We start from the raw sequence: 15015 nt of genomic DNA on the forward strand, positions 1-15015 counted from the left end.
GTGGCTCTTAGATGACTGTGCTTGTTCATTTGTTCATGTAGTAGGCCGGGTCTTAAGTAATACTTCAAGTTATAAGCATCATAGTAGCAAGTTAAAACTATACTGCAAATATGCAATCTAATGGCAATTACCTGACAAATAAACGTAAAATGGTGCTTAGTAAAAGAAATAGAAGCAAACTTTCTTTTAAAAAAGGTCAAAATTAATTTCTAGTTTTTTCGAGTAAGCTAAAGAAATTAGTATTGAATTCCGTTCACATTTTAAAGCAAATGATAAAGCAAAGTTAAAAGAACAAATAAGACAGTTAAATGTGCTTTAATGATTATTAAATAATCTATTAAAAGGTGGATGTTGCATATATAAAGGACTCACTGTCCCTAAGAAGTAGATCATTCTGCATTCCCATATAGCAGGACAAGGGAGGAATAAGTACTTAATTAGGTATAAGAAGACCTCTTATACCTAATTGGGTTAGACTGGGTTTGACTACTGTTAGTCTTAGCTCTCGAATATACAAAATTGAGATTGATAGTATCTTACTCACTATTTAATCTTAACAATTACGTTCTCTAAAAATCACATGTTCTTAGGCTTCTAGCATAGAACTTGGAATGTGTACAAATCTCAATATATATTTATTCTTCCGAATAAATGTTGAGAGTTCAGAGAAGAACTAAATAATTTGTTTCTTCATCACAGTCATTGAACAGCATCTTAGCAATAGTATGCTACTTCTGTCTCTTTTATAGAAACTGTGGTATTCAAACATATATTCAAAATTTATATAATCATTTCATGTTGTATCATGCAACTAGTTTCTAAAGGCTAGTGAGTTGATATAAAGAAATCGATAAACATTTTTTGAAAGATAATTACTATTTACTGATTTACTTCTCACAAAATAATAACTTGACACTAAGAGATTTTTGACCTTTAGTTCATTAGATAAGTGTTTCAAAAATATTAATGGTTTTTCTTTATATATGAGCTAAGAAAATTTTCATCTCTTGGCTGCTTCGATTTTTTGTTTTAATCTTCTGCTAGAATTTTAAATGCTAGACCAAAAAAGAAGTTTTATGCCATAAGGTTTCTGAATTTTATCCCATAAATCTTTGCAAACCACTGAATGTAATTAAACAGAAGATGGACACACAGGAAAGACAAAGGATGAAGGAATGGTATCTTTCTGGATGCAGGAGGGGCTCACATCCAGGACATGGAGAGGGGAGTTCATTCTCGAACAGTTATAGTCTCATAAGGCCACCAACAGAAATTAAAATTCAAGCCAATACTATTGCCTGTTAGTAACAGGAAATTTGAACGAAAAAGCACATTGTATTTGTATTGGTACTATCAGTTGTAGGAGTGAAAAAACACATTTTAAAAACCTTAAGAGAAAAAATAATATGGACACTAATTAAGAAGCCAACAGATAGATGTAGCCTCTGGCACATAAAGACTGAGGCTTTAAGCATTACAGCATTTGCAGCCATAACTACTCTTAGGGAATTGTATTTTTATGAAAAAGGAATAGGGATATGAGATTCTATTTTTGGATAGACTTAGGCACTTGTTAATTTCTGTGGTCAGAGAAATAGGACGGTATGATTTGCCAGCTATCAGAATCACATAATTGAAAGAAACAGTTTCCCAAAGATTGAAGAGTTTCTGAAAAATAAACAAACAAAAATTATAGACCTAAGCAAACCCACATGTGTACTATAGTTTTTCAAAGAAAGAACCACCAACTTTCTTGATGTGAGGACAGCATGTATAATTTTTGCCGGCAAGATTCCACAGTTTAGGTGTTAGGATGAACAAACAAATGTTGGGTTTAATACAAAGTTGGAGTTTTTCTAGACAGAAGTAGATGAGGATGAATGTTTAAAGGAGATGTGGGGTTAGAAAGAGCATGCTTAGAATCACAGAGAAGGTTGGATCATAGGAACACGATAAATGGACAGATTGCATATTCTTATTGTTCAGTTGCTATGTTGTGTCTGACTCTTTGCAACCCATGAACTCCAGCCGGCCAGGCTTTCCCATCCTTCACTATCTCCTGGAGTTTGCTCAGACTCGTGTCCATTGAGTTGATGGTGCCATCCACCCATCTCATCTTCTGTTGTCCTCTTCTCCTTTGCCTTCAGTCTTTCTCAGCATCAAGGTCTTTTTCAGTGAGTCAGCTCTTTGCATCAGGTGGTCAAACATTGGAGCTTCAGCATCAGTGCTTCCAATGAATATTCAGGACTGTCTGAGAACTAACAACTACCCTTTGTAGTAGACTTGTTATTATTCAGTAGCTCAGTTGTGTCCGACTCTTTTGACCCCATGGACTGCACACTTTCTTATAAATCCCCTCATTTATCAGGTTAAAAATAAAAACAACAGCTAGTAATACCATTCTACTATATGGAATCTTTGAAGAAGGGACTTTACATGAGTTAAATAGACTCATAGCATAGTATGTGATCTAAGAACATAGAGTTGTAAACATTTACTTTAATTCATATGCAATTACCAGGTAAAGCTAATAGATAAATTCTAGGGATATTCCTGACTTTTATGTTTCAATTTGTAAAACAATAACTGATAATTTGTTAGGGGACCCATACAGGCACTGTGCTCAGCACTTGACGTCAATTCTTTATTGTCTCTTATACATAATGTGAGTCATGTGCTTTCAATCTAGTGATCTGGGAATGGATCTGTAAATGGACCTGTGTCCATGTTTTTCTTTTTACTCTTCATAAACAACATTTTCATCATTCCAAACCCCAAACGGATATAATGGCATAAAAAAAACAAAAGCAACCTTTTTTTAGGAACCACTGTCTTTAGTGCTTCAGCTACTGTTAGCTATCTTTGGAAACTTCACTTACGTTCACACCACCGCCCAAACACACACGAAGATACACAAAACCAAACACATTCTGCCTCTCCACTCCCCCCCCCAACGCCCCCAAACATCTTCCTAAGTTGTTTTATTCACACAGTTCTATAATCAGTGCTGCTGGTTATCCCATCTCATGCACCATGGTTGATTTGGGCACAGTCGATAGTAGTGGTGTGTCTGGTTGTATGCATGTGTGCGAAGTCACTCCAGTCATGATGGACTCTTTGTGACCTTGTAAACTGTAGCCCACCAGGCTTCTCTGTTCCTGGGGTTCTCCAGGCAAGAATATTCAAGTGGGTTGCTAAGCCCTCCTCCAGGGTTTCTTCCTGACCCAGGGATCAAACCCATGTCTCTTATGTCTGCTTCATTGGCAGGCTGGTTCTGGTTACCAGGTCAAATTGTTACTACGATATGTTAATCAAAAAAAAATTGAAATTAAATGATTTGAACTAAACAGTATGGATCTTGTTTGGCAGGAATCATTAACACAACTCCTTTGTAACACAGAGTATCCTTTATGTTGGGCTTTCCTGGTAGATCAGTGGTAAAGAATCCGCTTGCAATGTAGGAGATGCAGGAGGAATGGATTCTGTCCCTGGATCTGAAAGATCCCCTGGAGGAGGAAATGGCAAACCATTCTAATATTCTTGTCTGAAGAATCCCATGGACAGAGAGGAGCCTGGTGGGCTACAGTCCATAGGGTCACAAAGAGACACAACTGGGCACAGTACACACACACACACACACACACACACACACACACACACACACACCCTTAATGTTCATCCTATTGACTTCATATTTGGAACTAAAGAAAGGTAAAATGAAAATGAGTTTGTTTTTTTTTTTAAGGTGATTTAGCAGGCAATAGAGTTGCCCCAAATTTTTCATGTTGTGGATCATATGTAGAGTCAAGTGTATAACCCAGAAAATAAAATTAGTAACTTGGAGAGGAAGTTAATATCTATTTGAGTTTTAAGTGTGTCATATATTTCAGATATTGGCTATAAAATCCTAACTTTTGGTTCCAACACTTAAATCTTATCCTTGGCAACATATTATTCCCAGATTGAAGCTTTGTGCTTATGGTTCAGGTTTTTAACATGAACTATTCATCAGAGGCTGCATTTTATAGGCAAGTGGCATGCAAGGTACTGTCATTCACAGTATGTTTTTATGATGGAATGGTCTATCTTGTCCAGATTGAATTTTTGACTCCCAGTAGACACTGGGAAACTAAAGTCATTTATCTGTCAGCTTGCTAGGGGATGTTTTAAATTTCAGTAAACAGCAATATTGTATTAGCATGAACCATTTGGGTAAATTTGCTTCAAGGAGATAATAAATAACTAAACTACTTGGTTAAAAATCAGAAACAATTTGTTCCTGTCATCTGGTGGTGTTTAAATTAGGAAAAATAGCTCTCTAAAGGTGTAAGTAATATATGAATCTAGTTTGAGGCTCTTGCTAGCTGTATGCTATCAGATTGCACATAATGCACTGAAATCCACGGATATCCCCCGTGTTTGGGTGTAAAATTCCTTCTAAGATGATGTTATTTAATAATTTGCATGAAAGTGTTCAGCTAGAAGGATAGCAGGGAAAGAAGATGACTCAACTCTATAATCTGTGCCAGCGATAATTAGTTTATATGCTATAGTTTTGCAGTCTTAAATGATACTGATATAACTGTGTACCTTCTGGGAAAGGGACTGAAAGAATTTTGAGTGATAGGATAGGCAAACAATTTAGGGCCATACACACACATGTGCAAACACACATGCTTGACTTGATCAACAGAGGAGGAATGTCTCAATATCTGAAATTCTTCACTGTCACCTGTTTTAATATCTAGGAAGGTTTTGTGTTATGTGGTCATACCATCTATGTATGATGAGATATTCTTCAGTTATAGCAGATTGAAGCAACTGGCCCAGCTGCCTCCACATCTTGTCACATGTGAATCAGGAGGGCCAGAACTTGACTCTTAGGTCGGGGTTAATAGTCTACATCTTTGTTGCCCCGGCATTTAGCACAGAGTGACGTCAGAAGCGTGCTGTTGAATGAGTGGGATGTGTGGCTTCATCTCCTGGTCAGGAGAACTCATATCTTCCTGTACTAGTCTAGGTGAGATGGAGCCAGGAGTAGGGCAAAGGGCACTCAGCTGACTGATACTCCTGCCTCTCCTCCAGTTTCCCCCACACAGACCATTAACTGTTAGCTGTTTTTAAACAGTATCTTTCCCTAATTTTCTTTTAGCATAGAGTTCATTTTAACCAAAATTTATCCCTATGTAAACATCAGGGCATAGAAGTAGGCCTGATTCACTGTGAATTGTCCTTTATACCTGGAAATTGCCCTTAACCCAATCATCTAAAAATTGTTTCTGGATTTATTCTGGTGATTCAGTGATTTATGTGATTTGATTTCAGACTGATTTAGTTTAATGTAGCTGCACACATCTGAAAATATATATACATATATTTATATACATACACACATATATTTAATAGCAGAGCTAATATGTACCTCTATAAGGCAGAAGAGATGGCTGTAAATGAATGTGATAAGAAAGAGAATTAAGATTATCATTTTTATTAAAATTATGATTTTTATCATCTATATTCAAAATTATTTGTGAATCAAAGAATTCTGAAATTATGTAAACAAAAGACATAGTAAAGCAAATCACTGCAATTTTCCACAAGAAATTATGATGAATTGTGACCTAAAACATTTTTATATAGTTACATAATTTAAAGGTCGCATGGATATTTGCCATTTATTTTAGCATCATGCTGCCATGTAGGTGGACTAGGTTGACAGATTAAATACAGAGTTACAGTTTTCCAAAATCCTGATGCCCTATAGTGATTTATCTTTACTAAAGTTGATCAATTTAGCTTTTCTGTTAGATAAAATAAGGGAATAATGCAGTGTACATGCTATCAATGCAGAGTCTGAGATTTGAGAAAGGAAAGTGTACTTATAAAGGTTAAAGAAAAGCTTCTGAGCCAAAAGCAATGTCACGTTTATTGAAGAAAAGAAATTTTGTTTTAATACAGTGGACATAATCAGTTGCACATTCCACTCAGGTCTGTGTTCTCTTATTGAAATGTGATAGCCTGTCTAAGCATATGTGTTTGATTAAGTACTTCCTAGATATGTTGTTGTCATATAAAAAAGACACACTTGTTTTCCTTCGCATTTATATTTTGACTGGCAATCTTGATTCCAGCTTGTGCCTCATCCAGTCCAGCATTTCTCATGATGTATTCTGCATATACGTTAAATAAGCAGGGTGACAGTACAGGGTGACAACACAGCCTTGATGTACTCGTTTTCCTATTTTGAAAAGACCCTGGTGCTGGGAAAGATTGAAGGTGGGAGGAGAAGGGGACGACAGAGGATGATGATGGTTGGATGTCATCACCGACTCAATGGACATGAGTTTGAGTAAACTCTGGGTGTTGGTGATGGACAGGGAGGTCTGGCGTGCTGCAGTCCACAGGGTTGCAAAGAGTTGCAACTGAGTTACTGAACTGAATTGAACTGATATTTGACCGTGTTAGACTTGGGCTTTGTATAAGGAAAGAACTCCTTAAATGTAGAAATATAAACTACCTAGTCACAAGAAGTACTGATGTTTGGCATGCAGTATTACTTTATTCCTAATATATTTTGTTTTCAGTTTGCTTAAAAAAATTTAAAAAATAAAGCCAGGTTTGGCATTATATGTCTGTTGATTTTCAGAAAATTGTCTGTAAATCCATACATAAAAGTTACATACAGTTAGCAATACACATTTTCAGTAACAATTTTAACAGCAATATAGAGCTTCTAAGAGAAAGGGCAAGTAGTGAGGTTTTATATAAAGTATAATACAGTGACAAAGGAAAAATACTGAAATTCTCAAAAAGATTTTTCTCTATTTTAATTTTTATTTCAACCTCAGTCACAGCCTATCTTAATAGAGTCAAATAGTTAGCTTGAGTTAAAACTAGTGTTTCTTTATCACACCTTACCCTCTTCCAACACTGTGTGTGATCCTCTTCATCTTTTATATAATAGATAAATTCTCTTTGTTACTGTGACCGTGTGTCACACATAAGAAAAGACTTTAAGTAATCACTGTAGTCCACTAGCTCTGGTTCCAGGGACTAAGTGTAATCCTAAATAAATGAATTATTTTGTATAGTTATCTGAACATTTTATTTTACCTAAAAATAGAGGTGGGTATCTTTAATTAACTTTGTGTCTTTCTTGGCACAGATGTATTTACAAATAGGTGGAGAATGAGTGTTGAAAGGATGCTACTGAGCTGCATGAAATTTAAAAATATTTTACCTTGTTTTCCAAATGTTCCAATTTGGTAAATATAAGTAATCAGTTGGCAAACATAATATCTATAATGAAGTAAACTGATTCAGTGTTTTAACTTTTGATAGAATCCACAATCTAAATTGAAAATTGTCTCCTAAGTATAAATTACAGGGTTCCATGAGGGATCAATAAACTAGTAATTGGATTTGAGTCTCAGGAGAATTCCAAAGGTTCTCTTGATTTATGTATGTGATGAGTTCTGATTTGTATTTTACCTTTGTTACAAACCTAATGCTATAAGTAATAAATGTTCCAGGACATAGAAGTTTTATGTGTGTTAAAATTGTCTAGCTACTTATTCTGTTTAAAAAACTAATATTAAATGGTAGTTTTAAAAATGTTAATGATGCTAAATGATTTTAAAACTCCCAAGTTTCATTCAGTGTTACAAATCATATATTCTTATATTTATGTATGTAGTGTTTGTTGGTTATTTGGTCTTCAGAGAGATCTGTATTTTATAAATCTTCACTATCATAGTATGTTTCTCAAATCAAAAAATAGGCAGAATCTGTACCCTCACCCAAATCAAAACAAAACAAGTTCTCAATCTCTTCTTCTTTTGGAGATTATAATGTGCATTCATACACTGAAGCTGTAAGAATTACTGCTGAAAAGAGACAATTTTAACTTTATCGTTTATTCTGAAATCATGACCATAGAATAGTTTTGCCTATAAAAAATCTATTACATCTTTAAGAACTAGTAATTTTCTTTAGAACATACTTTAAGAAGCACTAATTTAGTCTATTTTCCCCAAGTAATTAAACAAAATTCTATCAATTGTGTTTTTGTTAATAAACTTTTGGATTATCCTTGTTAGTAAATGTTTAAGAGACAGAGATAAGTACACTTTTACATGATACTCAAAATACAAAAGACATACAGAAGATGAAGAACACGCATATTCAACCAGTTCAGGGAAAGAAATTTTTAAAAAATCAGTATATACGTATTATTTTTAAATTGCATAGAACTAGCCTTGTAGATAGAACAAGAACTTAAAATTCCTTAATAGTTGATTTATCCACTTTCCTTTCCGTTTTTCCTCTGTAACACGATTTATGTCCATAATTTATATTTATGACATATTCAGCAACATTGATAGCTAGTAGAAATGTTCACACACATTCATTCTTGAAAAGTTAACACTCATTTGCTACTTTATTAGAATATAAGACCATTAAGAGTGTTGGATTATCTGATATTTTTGCTGTCTAAATTCACAGACAATCTTGATTCCTTATCTGATTTTCCTGAAGAAATTCCTGCTAATGTCATGCAGTTAAACTTTTCTTCAAAGAATAATTTCGACACGATATATATTTTTTAAACATCATGGTTTTAGCCAAATTTTAACAAACCAGTTATTCAGTTGTCTAGAATTATCCTATCTATCATTTCATGATTTAGGTGAAAGAGACAGAGAGAGAGAGAGAGAGAGAGAGAGAGAGAGTGTCTATGTATAAATTATTTGTGTTAAGGATATTTCAATTTTTTCTTGACAAATTGACCTCAGATTTGCACTGAGGTATTTTGCTCCATTGCAAGATGTGCTTTTCTAATGTCACTGATATAGTGTTTTAATATGTTCTTGTAGAAAATATTGGCTAATATTTATGGGTCTTTGTGGAATATATCATAAAAGGAATACTATGTGAGTCTTATTATTTCATATGTGAATAAAATATATTTAATGTTTGAGCCAATATATTTTTATGTTTTTAATCAAATCAATAAAGCATTCCTTTTTCCTTTTCTTATAGAGCAATGAAGTTGTCTACTACAATGCAAAGGATGATCTTGATGTGAGTATTAAAAGTTTTACATTACATTGCATGCTAAACTTAACTAGACTAGGGTGAATGGCTTTCTTAACAAGCTGACCATGTCGTACATTTAGTTGGATTCATGTTCCCATCCAGCTTTAAGATTGTAGTTGCTTATAAACATTAACACCTATTTAAATTCAAACTGTTTTTTTCTTATCTTAGATGTGCTACAGTTAATTCTGTGATCCAAAAATTTCATTTTAGTTCTACATATTCTTGAAATCCTGCTAACTTCATCAGGTTTGCTGGAGTTGTGCCATTTCACGTAAAATATTTAAGAATTTGTAAAGAATTGTAAGATAATATATTTTACAATTTACTATAACTTTTTTGGGGTATTTTAAAGTGCTTTAGATATGTTAATAGTATTGCTCTTGTAGACCCTGAGATGGTGAATAAAAATGAACTGTGTTTTATGATTGGTATATTGGTTTAGCAATTACAGAGAGACTGAAATATGCTAAACTGAAAATGCTAAAGCAAAACAAAAGATTATTCCTCTCTAATGTCACTTTCTGTGTGCAAGGCCTAATAGAGCAACTCTGTATAATCCAGGCCTTACAAATCTTTCTCTCATGATTTTTTCCTCTCCTCAAAATAGCTTTTCTATCTTATGGTCCAAAATGGATGCTGCAATATCCACAATGATATTTGCATTCTGAACATCAGAAAGGCGTCAGATGGCACTGAAGGTCATATTCTGGAAATGACAGAAGACACATCTGTCTCACCTGTTGTCTACTACTTAATTACTAGTGTTACCTAGTTGCCAGAAAATGTGCAATGTAATTCCCCATCCTCCTCCCACCTTCCCATAAGCATGTAGGCAAATAAAATACAAAGTTCCATTACCAAAGAGAGAATAGAGAGAATAGTAGTTGGGAGTTAATTAGTAGTTTCTATACTTAACTTCAATTTGCTCTTCCTGGCATATTGAGGTTAATGCCCACATCTACCCCTTCAATTGAGTGACTTCTATAAACTTATATTAATATAGTCAAATTCTTCAACTTGGAATGGAGCAGAAAATTCTCACTTATAGTAAAATAATTATAACATTTTATGTTGTATTTGGTATTATTTAGTTCTTAATGCATATGTTTTGATCACTGTGACCAAAATGTTTTCTGCAATAGAAATATATAGTCTTCATTTTTTTAATTAATTTATTTTTTATTGAAGGATAATTGCTTTACAGAATTTTGTTGTTTTCCATCAAAACTCAACATGAATCATAGGTACACACGTATCCCTTCCTTTTGAACCTCCCTCCCATCTCCCTCCCCACCCCACCCCTCTAGGTTGACACAGAGCCCCTGTTTCTCCACTGTTGCCCTGTAAATAAATTCTTGAGTACCATTTTTCTAGATTTTGTATATATGCATTAGAATATGGTGTTTATCTTTCTCTTTCTGAAATCTTGCCAGTAATGTGAAGCTATAGAGAATAGGTAGGCCAGATTTAACTGTAGATATATTTTGATATGCTGAAACAAAAGCCAAGTTTACCTTTGGATGTCATACATTCTCCAGCTTGCCCCAATTCCACTCTCCTTGTTATCTTATTCTCTGTCTATATCACACATCTACACACAAAAAGAATAATTAGAATTGCCTTAACATAATACTGGGATAGAATTCTCAGCACACCAACCTTTAAGGAAAGGTCTTGAAGGCAGGGTAGGGTGTGTAGAATAAGAGTAGAGGGAAATGAGGAAAAAGTAGCTTTCATAATAGAAGTAAATCATATGTAAAAGCCCATAATTTTAGTTTATGTTGAATTAAAGACTAATTATTCCTATTTTTCTTCCACGTTTGGTTTATTTGTCCATCACCAAGTTAGATTTGAATATAAAGAATGATATATTCAAGTGTAATCTATTGATTTTGTTCATTACAATGATGATACATGGCCTCACTTAAAGGTAAAGCAAGCATTTAAAGGTGATCAGTTATCTCTTTGGAGTGTAACTTTCTATTAGCTACATCTGAATTAGTTTGTGGAGAGCTGTCATGTTGTAAGCTTTTCAAGGACTTTGATATAAGACAGTTCCTCAGGGGCATTTTATAATCTCCATGCTACTCTAGATCGATGCTATTTATATTCACCTTCTGGGTATAAAAATAAAAACTTAGTGACAGCCAGATTTAACTAAAGTGGTTACTGAAATAAGGGTAAAAGTAATGTCCCTTAGGATTGTGTAATATCACAAAAAACTATGACTACATTCATTCACACAGATTTTTGCTTTGAAACTTCAAAATGTAAGTATTACTGGGCTAAACTATTTGGTTATTTGGTTAGCACAGTTCTCCTGGTATACGTAAGGTACATAAAGTACATAGCCATGCTAGCAATGTAAGGTGATCATTTCTCCCCTTGTGCTAGTTAACATTAGCATGTTGTCTCCTCTAATCACCTGATTATAATATCCTGCAGGTTTCGTGCTAAGTAGTCTTTAAAAACTAATTCAAATACTACCTACTCTTGAAGCCTGCCTTGGTTTTTCTAGATAGCAGATGGTATTTCCTTCTTCTGAGTACCCTAAATAACTTGTTACACATTTTTGGTTTTAATGGTCTAATACCATACACTGTAGTATTTTTATATAGGGGTAATCTTCTTTATTAAATTCTTGTGTCTTGAGATAAGGGTCTTAATCATTTTCTCTCTTTAATGATTAACGGTAATTGTTGACATGATGCTATTACATTGGACAGTTGGTTGTGTGCTTCAGTTCCCCAGTGGCTCAGGCGCATTGGTGAAGATTGTTCACTTTGTAGCTGGTGCTGCATTTGCAAAGTAAACAGGAAACCCTTTGCGAACATGGTAGTAAAGGGAATGTTTGTTTTGCTTCAAGGTTGGGTGGAAACAAGATGAAGGGAGGATTGGCAAGATTGGCTTTGACTGTGGACTGCCTTTGAATTAATTTGTTTTAGTATAGACATTTGAAGATGGGAACAGAGTGGACCTTCTTCTTTCCTTTTCTCTCATGTGTTCCTTCTTCCCGTTAGCCTCTGGTTCAATCATGAGGACTAAGTAAAGACATACAGACAGTCAGCTTTGCCCTATGTCTAAAACTGATTCAGGTTGAGAATAAGTATTAGAGTTAGAATATCTGCAGGCAATTACTACAAGTAATATAAGATCAGAAATTTTGGTTCTAAGACTGAGAGATCTGATAAACTAAGCTTTTATGAATATTTGTGAAACATGAAATCAAGTCTATTAGTCCATTGAACTAAATTTTGTCTAATTTTGTATTTAGTAATAGTAAATTGCTGAATTTCATTTTCAGAGAGACTACAGCATTAATGTACACGTAATGTTTTAATGTAAGATTAGTTTTTAACTTTTTTTCAAGAAAATTGTTTTAAATATAAAAAAGAAAGAATAATAAACTGAGTCTCCATAGTTGCTGTGTCTATAATTTGCTTAAATATTTTAAGATAAAATAGAGATATTTCACTCATAAATTCTTCCATATGAAACTATTTTCCCCAATTAATAACAATACATACATGTATAATTACTATGTATCGGTACATTGTTATATGGAGGAAATAGAATATGATACTTAGGAGATTATATTCCAGAGTTCCACTGCAAGCATTTGAATCCCAGATATACCATTTTCTGGCGTGGTGATTTGGCAGTCACCTAACCTCTCTGTTTTTCCCTCTTGGCTTGAAAAGTCAAGGTAATAGTGATACCTACCTCATACAGTTATGTGAAAATTAAATTAGTTAATGCATGTAAAGCATTTAGAACATTCCCTGTCATACAGTAGGCAATCTAGAAATATTAGTGAGTGTAATTTTTTAAATTAATAATTATTAATATTATTACAATACATTTGATATTGATTTGAAGTGATTTTAGTTCTCCATGGCAACACATTTATGCATGTGTGTGTGTTAACAATAATTACAGAGTACTAATTTGAATTATTTTATTGTTAAGAATATCCTTACATTTGTGTGAAAAACTAAAGAAAATACTTAACAAAATAAAAATTGAAATAGAATCTTCTAAAACACATTTAGAAATGCATGTGACTGCAATGTAGAAATTTGTTGTGAAATCCTTGTGTGTGGTATATATCCAGGTTAGAAAAGATAGTTAAATGTCTAAATAAAATGGAAAATAGCTAACAATGGAACAATTAGTTATGAAATTCCACATTCAGGTTCTCCTTAGTTTTGACGGGTGGAGATGCCACGATACCAATGAGGAACTGCCCTCTCCTTAGTTTTAATATTTATTTAGGTTCTTGTTTAGGTTTTTAGAGACATCTGTCCCAATAAATCTTTAACTTCCTTAAAGGTTTAGCGAGGCAGGTTCTGCAGAAGGCTCGAGTTGTGCTAGCATGCAGCACTATTTTCTTAATTCCTAAAGCAAGCAAAGAGAAAGCAGATCATTGCAAAGCCTTATTAACCTAATTCTAAGATCTATGTTTTGGACCGAAATCCAAATGAAATAAATTCAACCCAGAATTCCCATGTCGATAAATTAGGTTGATTTATTCACTACATTTTATTTTATTGATTACGTTTAAAATGTGACCTGTCTGGAACATTTGGCTAGTCTGCTGAATTCCCTTGCATATTTATGTTGCTATTTATTTTCTTACTGGCCTTGTCTACATTAAAATTAATCCCAACATAATATCCTTTGTAAATGTCTTTTTAAAAGGCCAATCATTCATTTTATTTTATAGAAATATCAGTCTGCTTCTAGAATGAACCAAAAGCGGTATGTATCAAACAGTGATGAAATATGTTCTAATTATTAAAGAAGGAATCAAAGTCTAGTTTCCTCTCTCTCTCTCTTTTGTTAAATTATCTGATAGTATGTGTCCTTTATTTGTGGCTCTGCTAATGATTATTGTTGAATCCTCATAGGAGATAGTATAGAGAGAGAATATTAATTGCTTCAGTAAAATAAATGCTATAATCAGAGTTACCTTTTTTGTGTGTGAATCTAAAATAAATGGTGTGAATATTTTCAGTGCTCTTTGTTTGGATTAGATTATATAATAGTTATAATTATATTATATAATATATATAATAATAGTCACTCAAATTTTTGTTAGCTTAATGGACTTCCCAAGTGGTGCTAGTGGTAAAGAATCCGCCTGCCAGTGCAAGAAGCATAAAAAACTGAGTTTCATCCCCGGGTTGGGAAGATCCCCTGGGGTACGGCATGGCACCTCTCCCTAGTATTCTTGCCTGGAGAATCCCGTGGACAGAAGAGCCTGGCAGTCTACACTCCATAGGGTTGCAAAGAGGGAGCATGACTGAAGTGACTTAACATGCGTGCACATGCTTATTCTAAACTAGGAAATAAATTCTTTGTAGGTAATGTTATTGTTCACACTCATCTTTTGTGGCACATACTATTATTTTAATAATTTTCAGAAAAGTCAAGTAAAATTTAATGAGCTTGAGTGACTTGTCCCCTTTCACACATGTGTAATTTGGAAGAGCAGAGAATCGAATGACGTGCAGTCAGAGGGATCCACAGCAGGAGCCGCGTGTCACTGGGCTGCGCAGCCCTGCGTATGCCGTGGGCGTCCATGGCACACGGGAAGGACCTGTGATGGAGCTGGTATAAATCAAGATTTTCAATTAAAAGTTCTGAAGATGGTTTTGATTTAAAATTTTAATTTATTATACCTATCCATCATTCTTTCCATATTTAATTTTGATGTATATGGCCTGTATTTATCCAGCCAGCTTCATCCTTGACTGTTGTTAATAGTGACTTGCAAGTAGGTAAAATAAAATCTCTGTGGTTAAAAATGATGGTTAGACTTTAAATCAGAAATCTTCACTGATCTGATCCATCATTCCCAGTGATATTTATCATGAACACCTTAAAATTAATGCATGCACCTTTGTGTGA

At 34.0% G+C, this 15015-nt stretch overlaps 1 protein-coding gene across 8 annotated transcripts in view; it reads left to right on the plus strand.

Moving 5' to 3' along the window:
* The window catches only part of CACNA2D1 (calcium voltage-gated channel auxiliary subunit alpha2delta 1), a 494429-nt gene that overhangs the window by 292328 nt on the left and 187086 nt on the right, over positions 1–15015 (plus strand). For all 8 annotated transcript variants that reach the window (XM_065939979.1, XM_065939980.1, XM_065939982.1 and 5 more), the window contains exon 5: positions 9043–9084. In XM_065939979.1, coding sequence (XP_065796051.1) covers positions 9043–9084 — 42 coding nt within the window. The remainder of the gene's footprint in view (positions 1–9042; positions 9085–15015) is intronic.

The sequence above is a fragment of the Muntiacus reevesi genome, chromosome 6 (assembly GCF_963930625.1).
Source record: "Muntiacus reevesi chromosome 6, mMunRee1.1, whole genome shotgun sequence".
Lineage (NCBI taxonomy): Eukaryota > Metazoa > Chordata > Mammalia > Artiodactyla > Cervidae > Muntiacus > Muntiacus reevesi.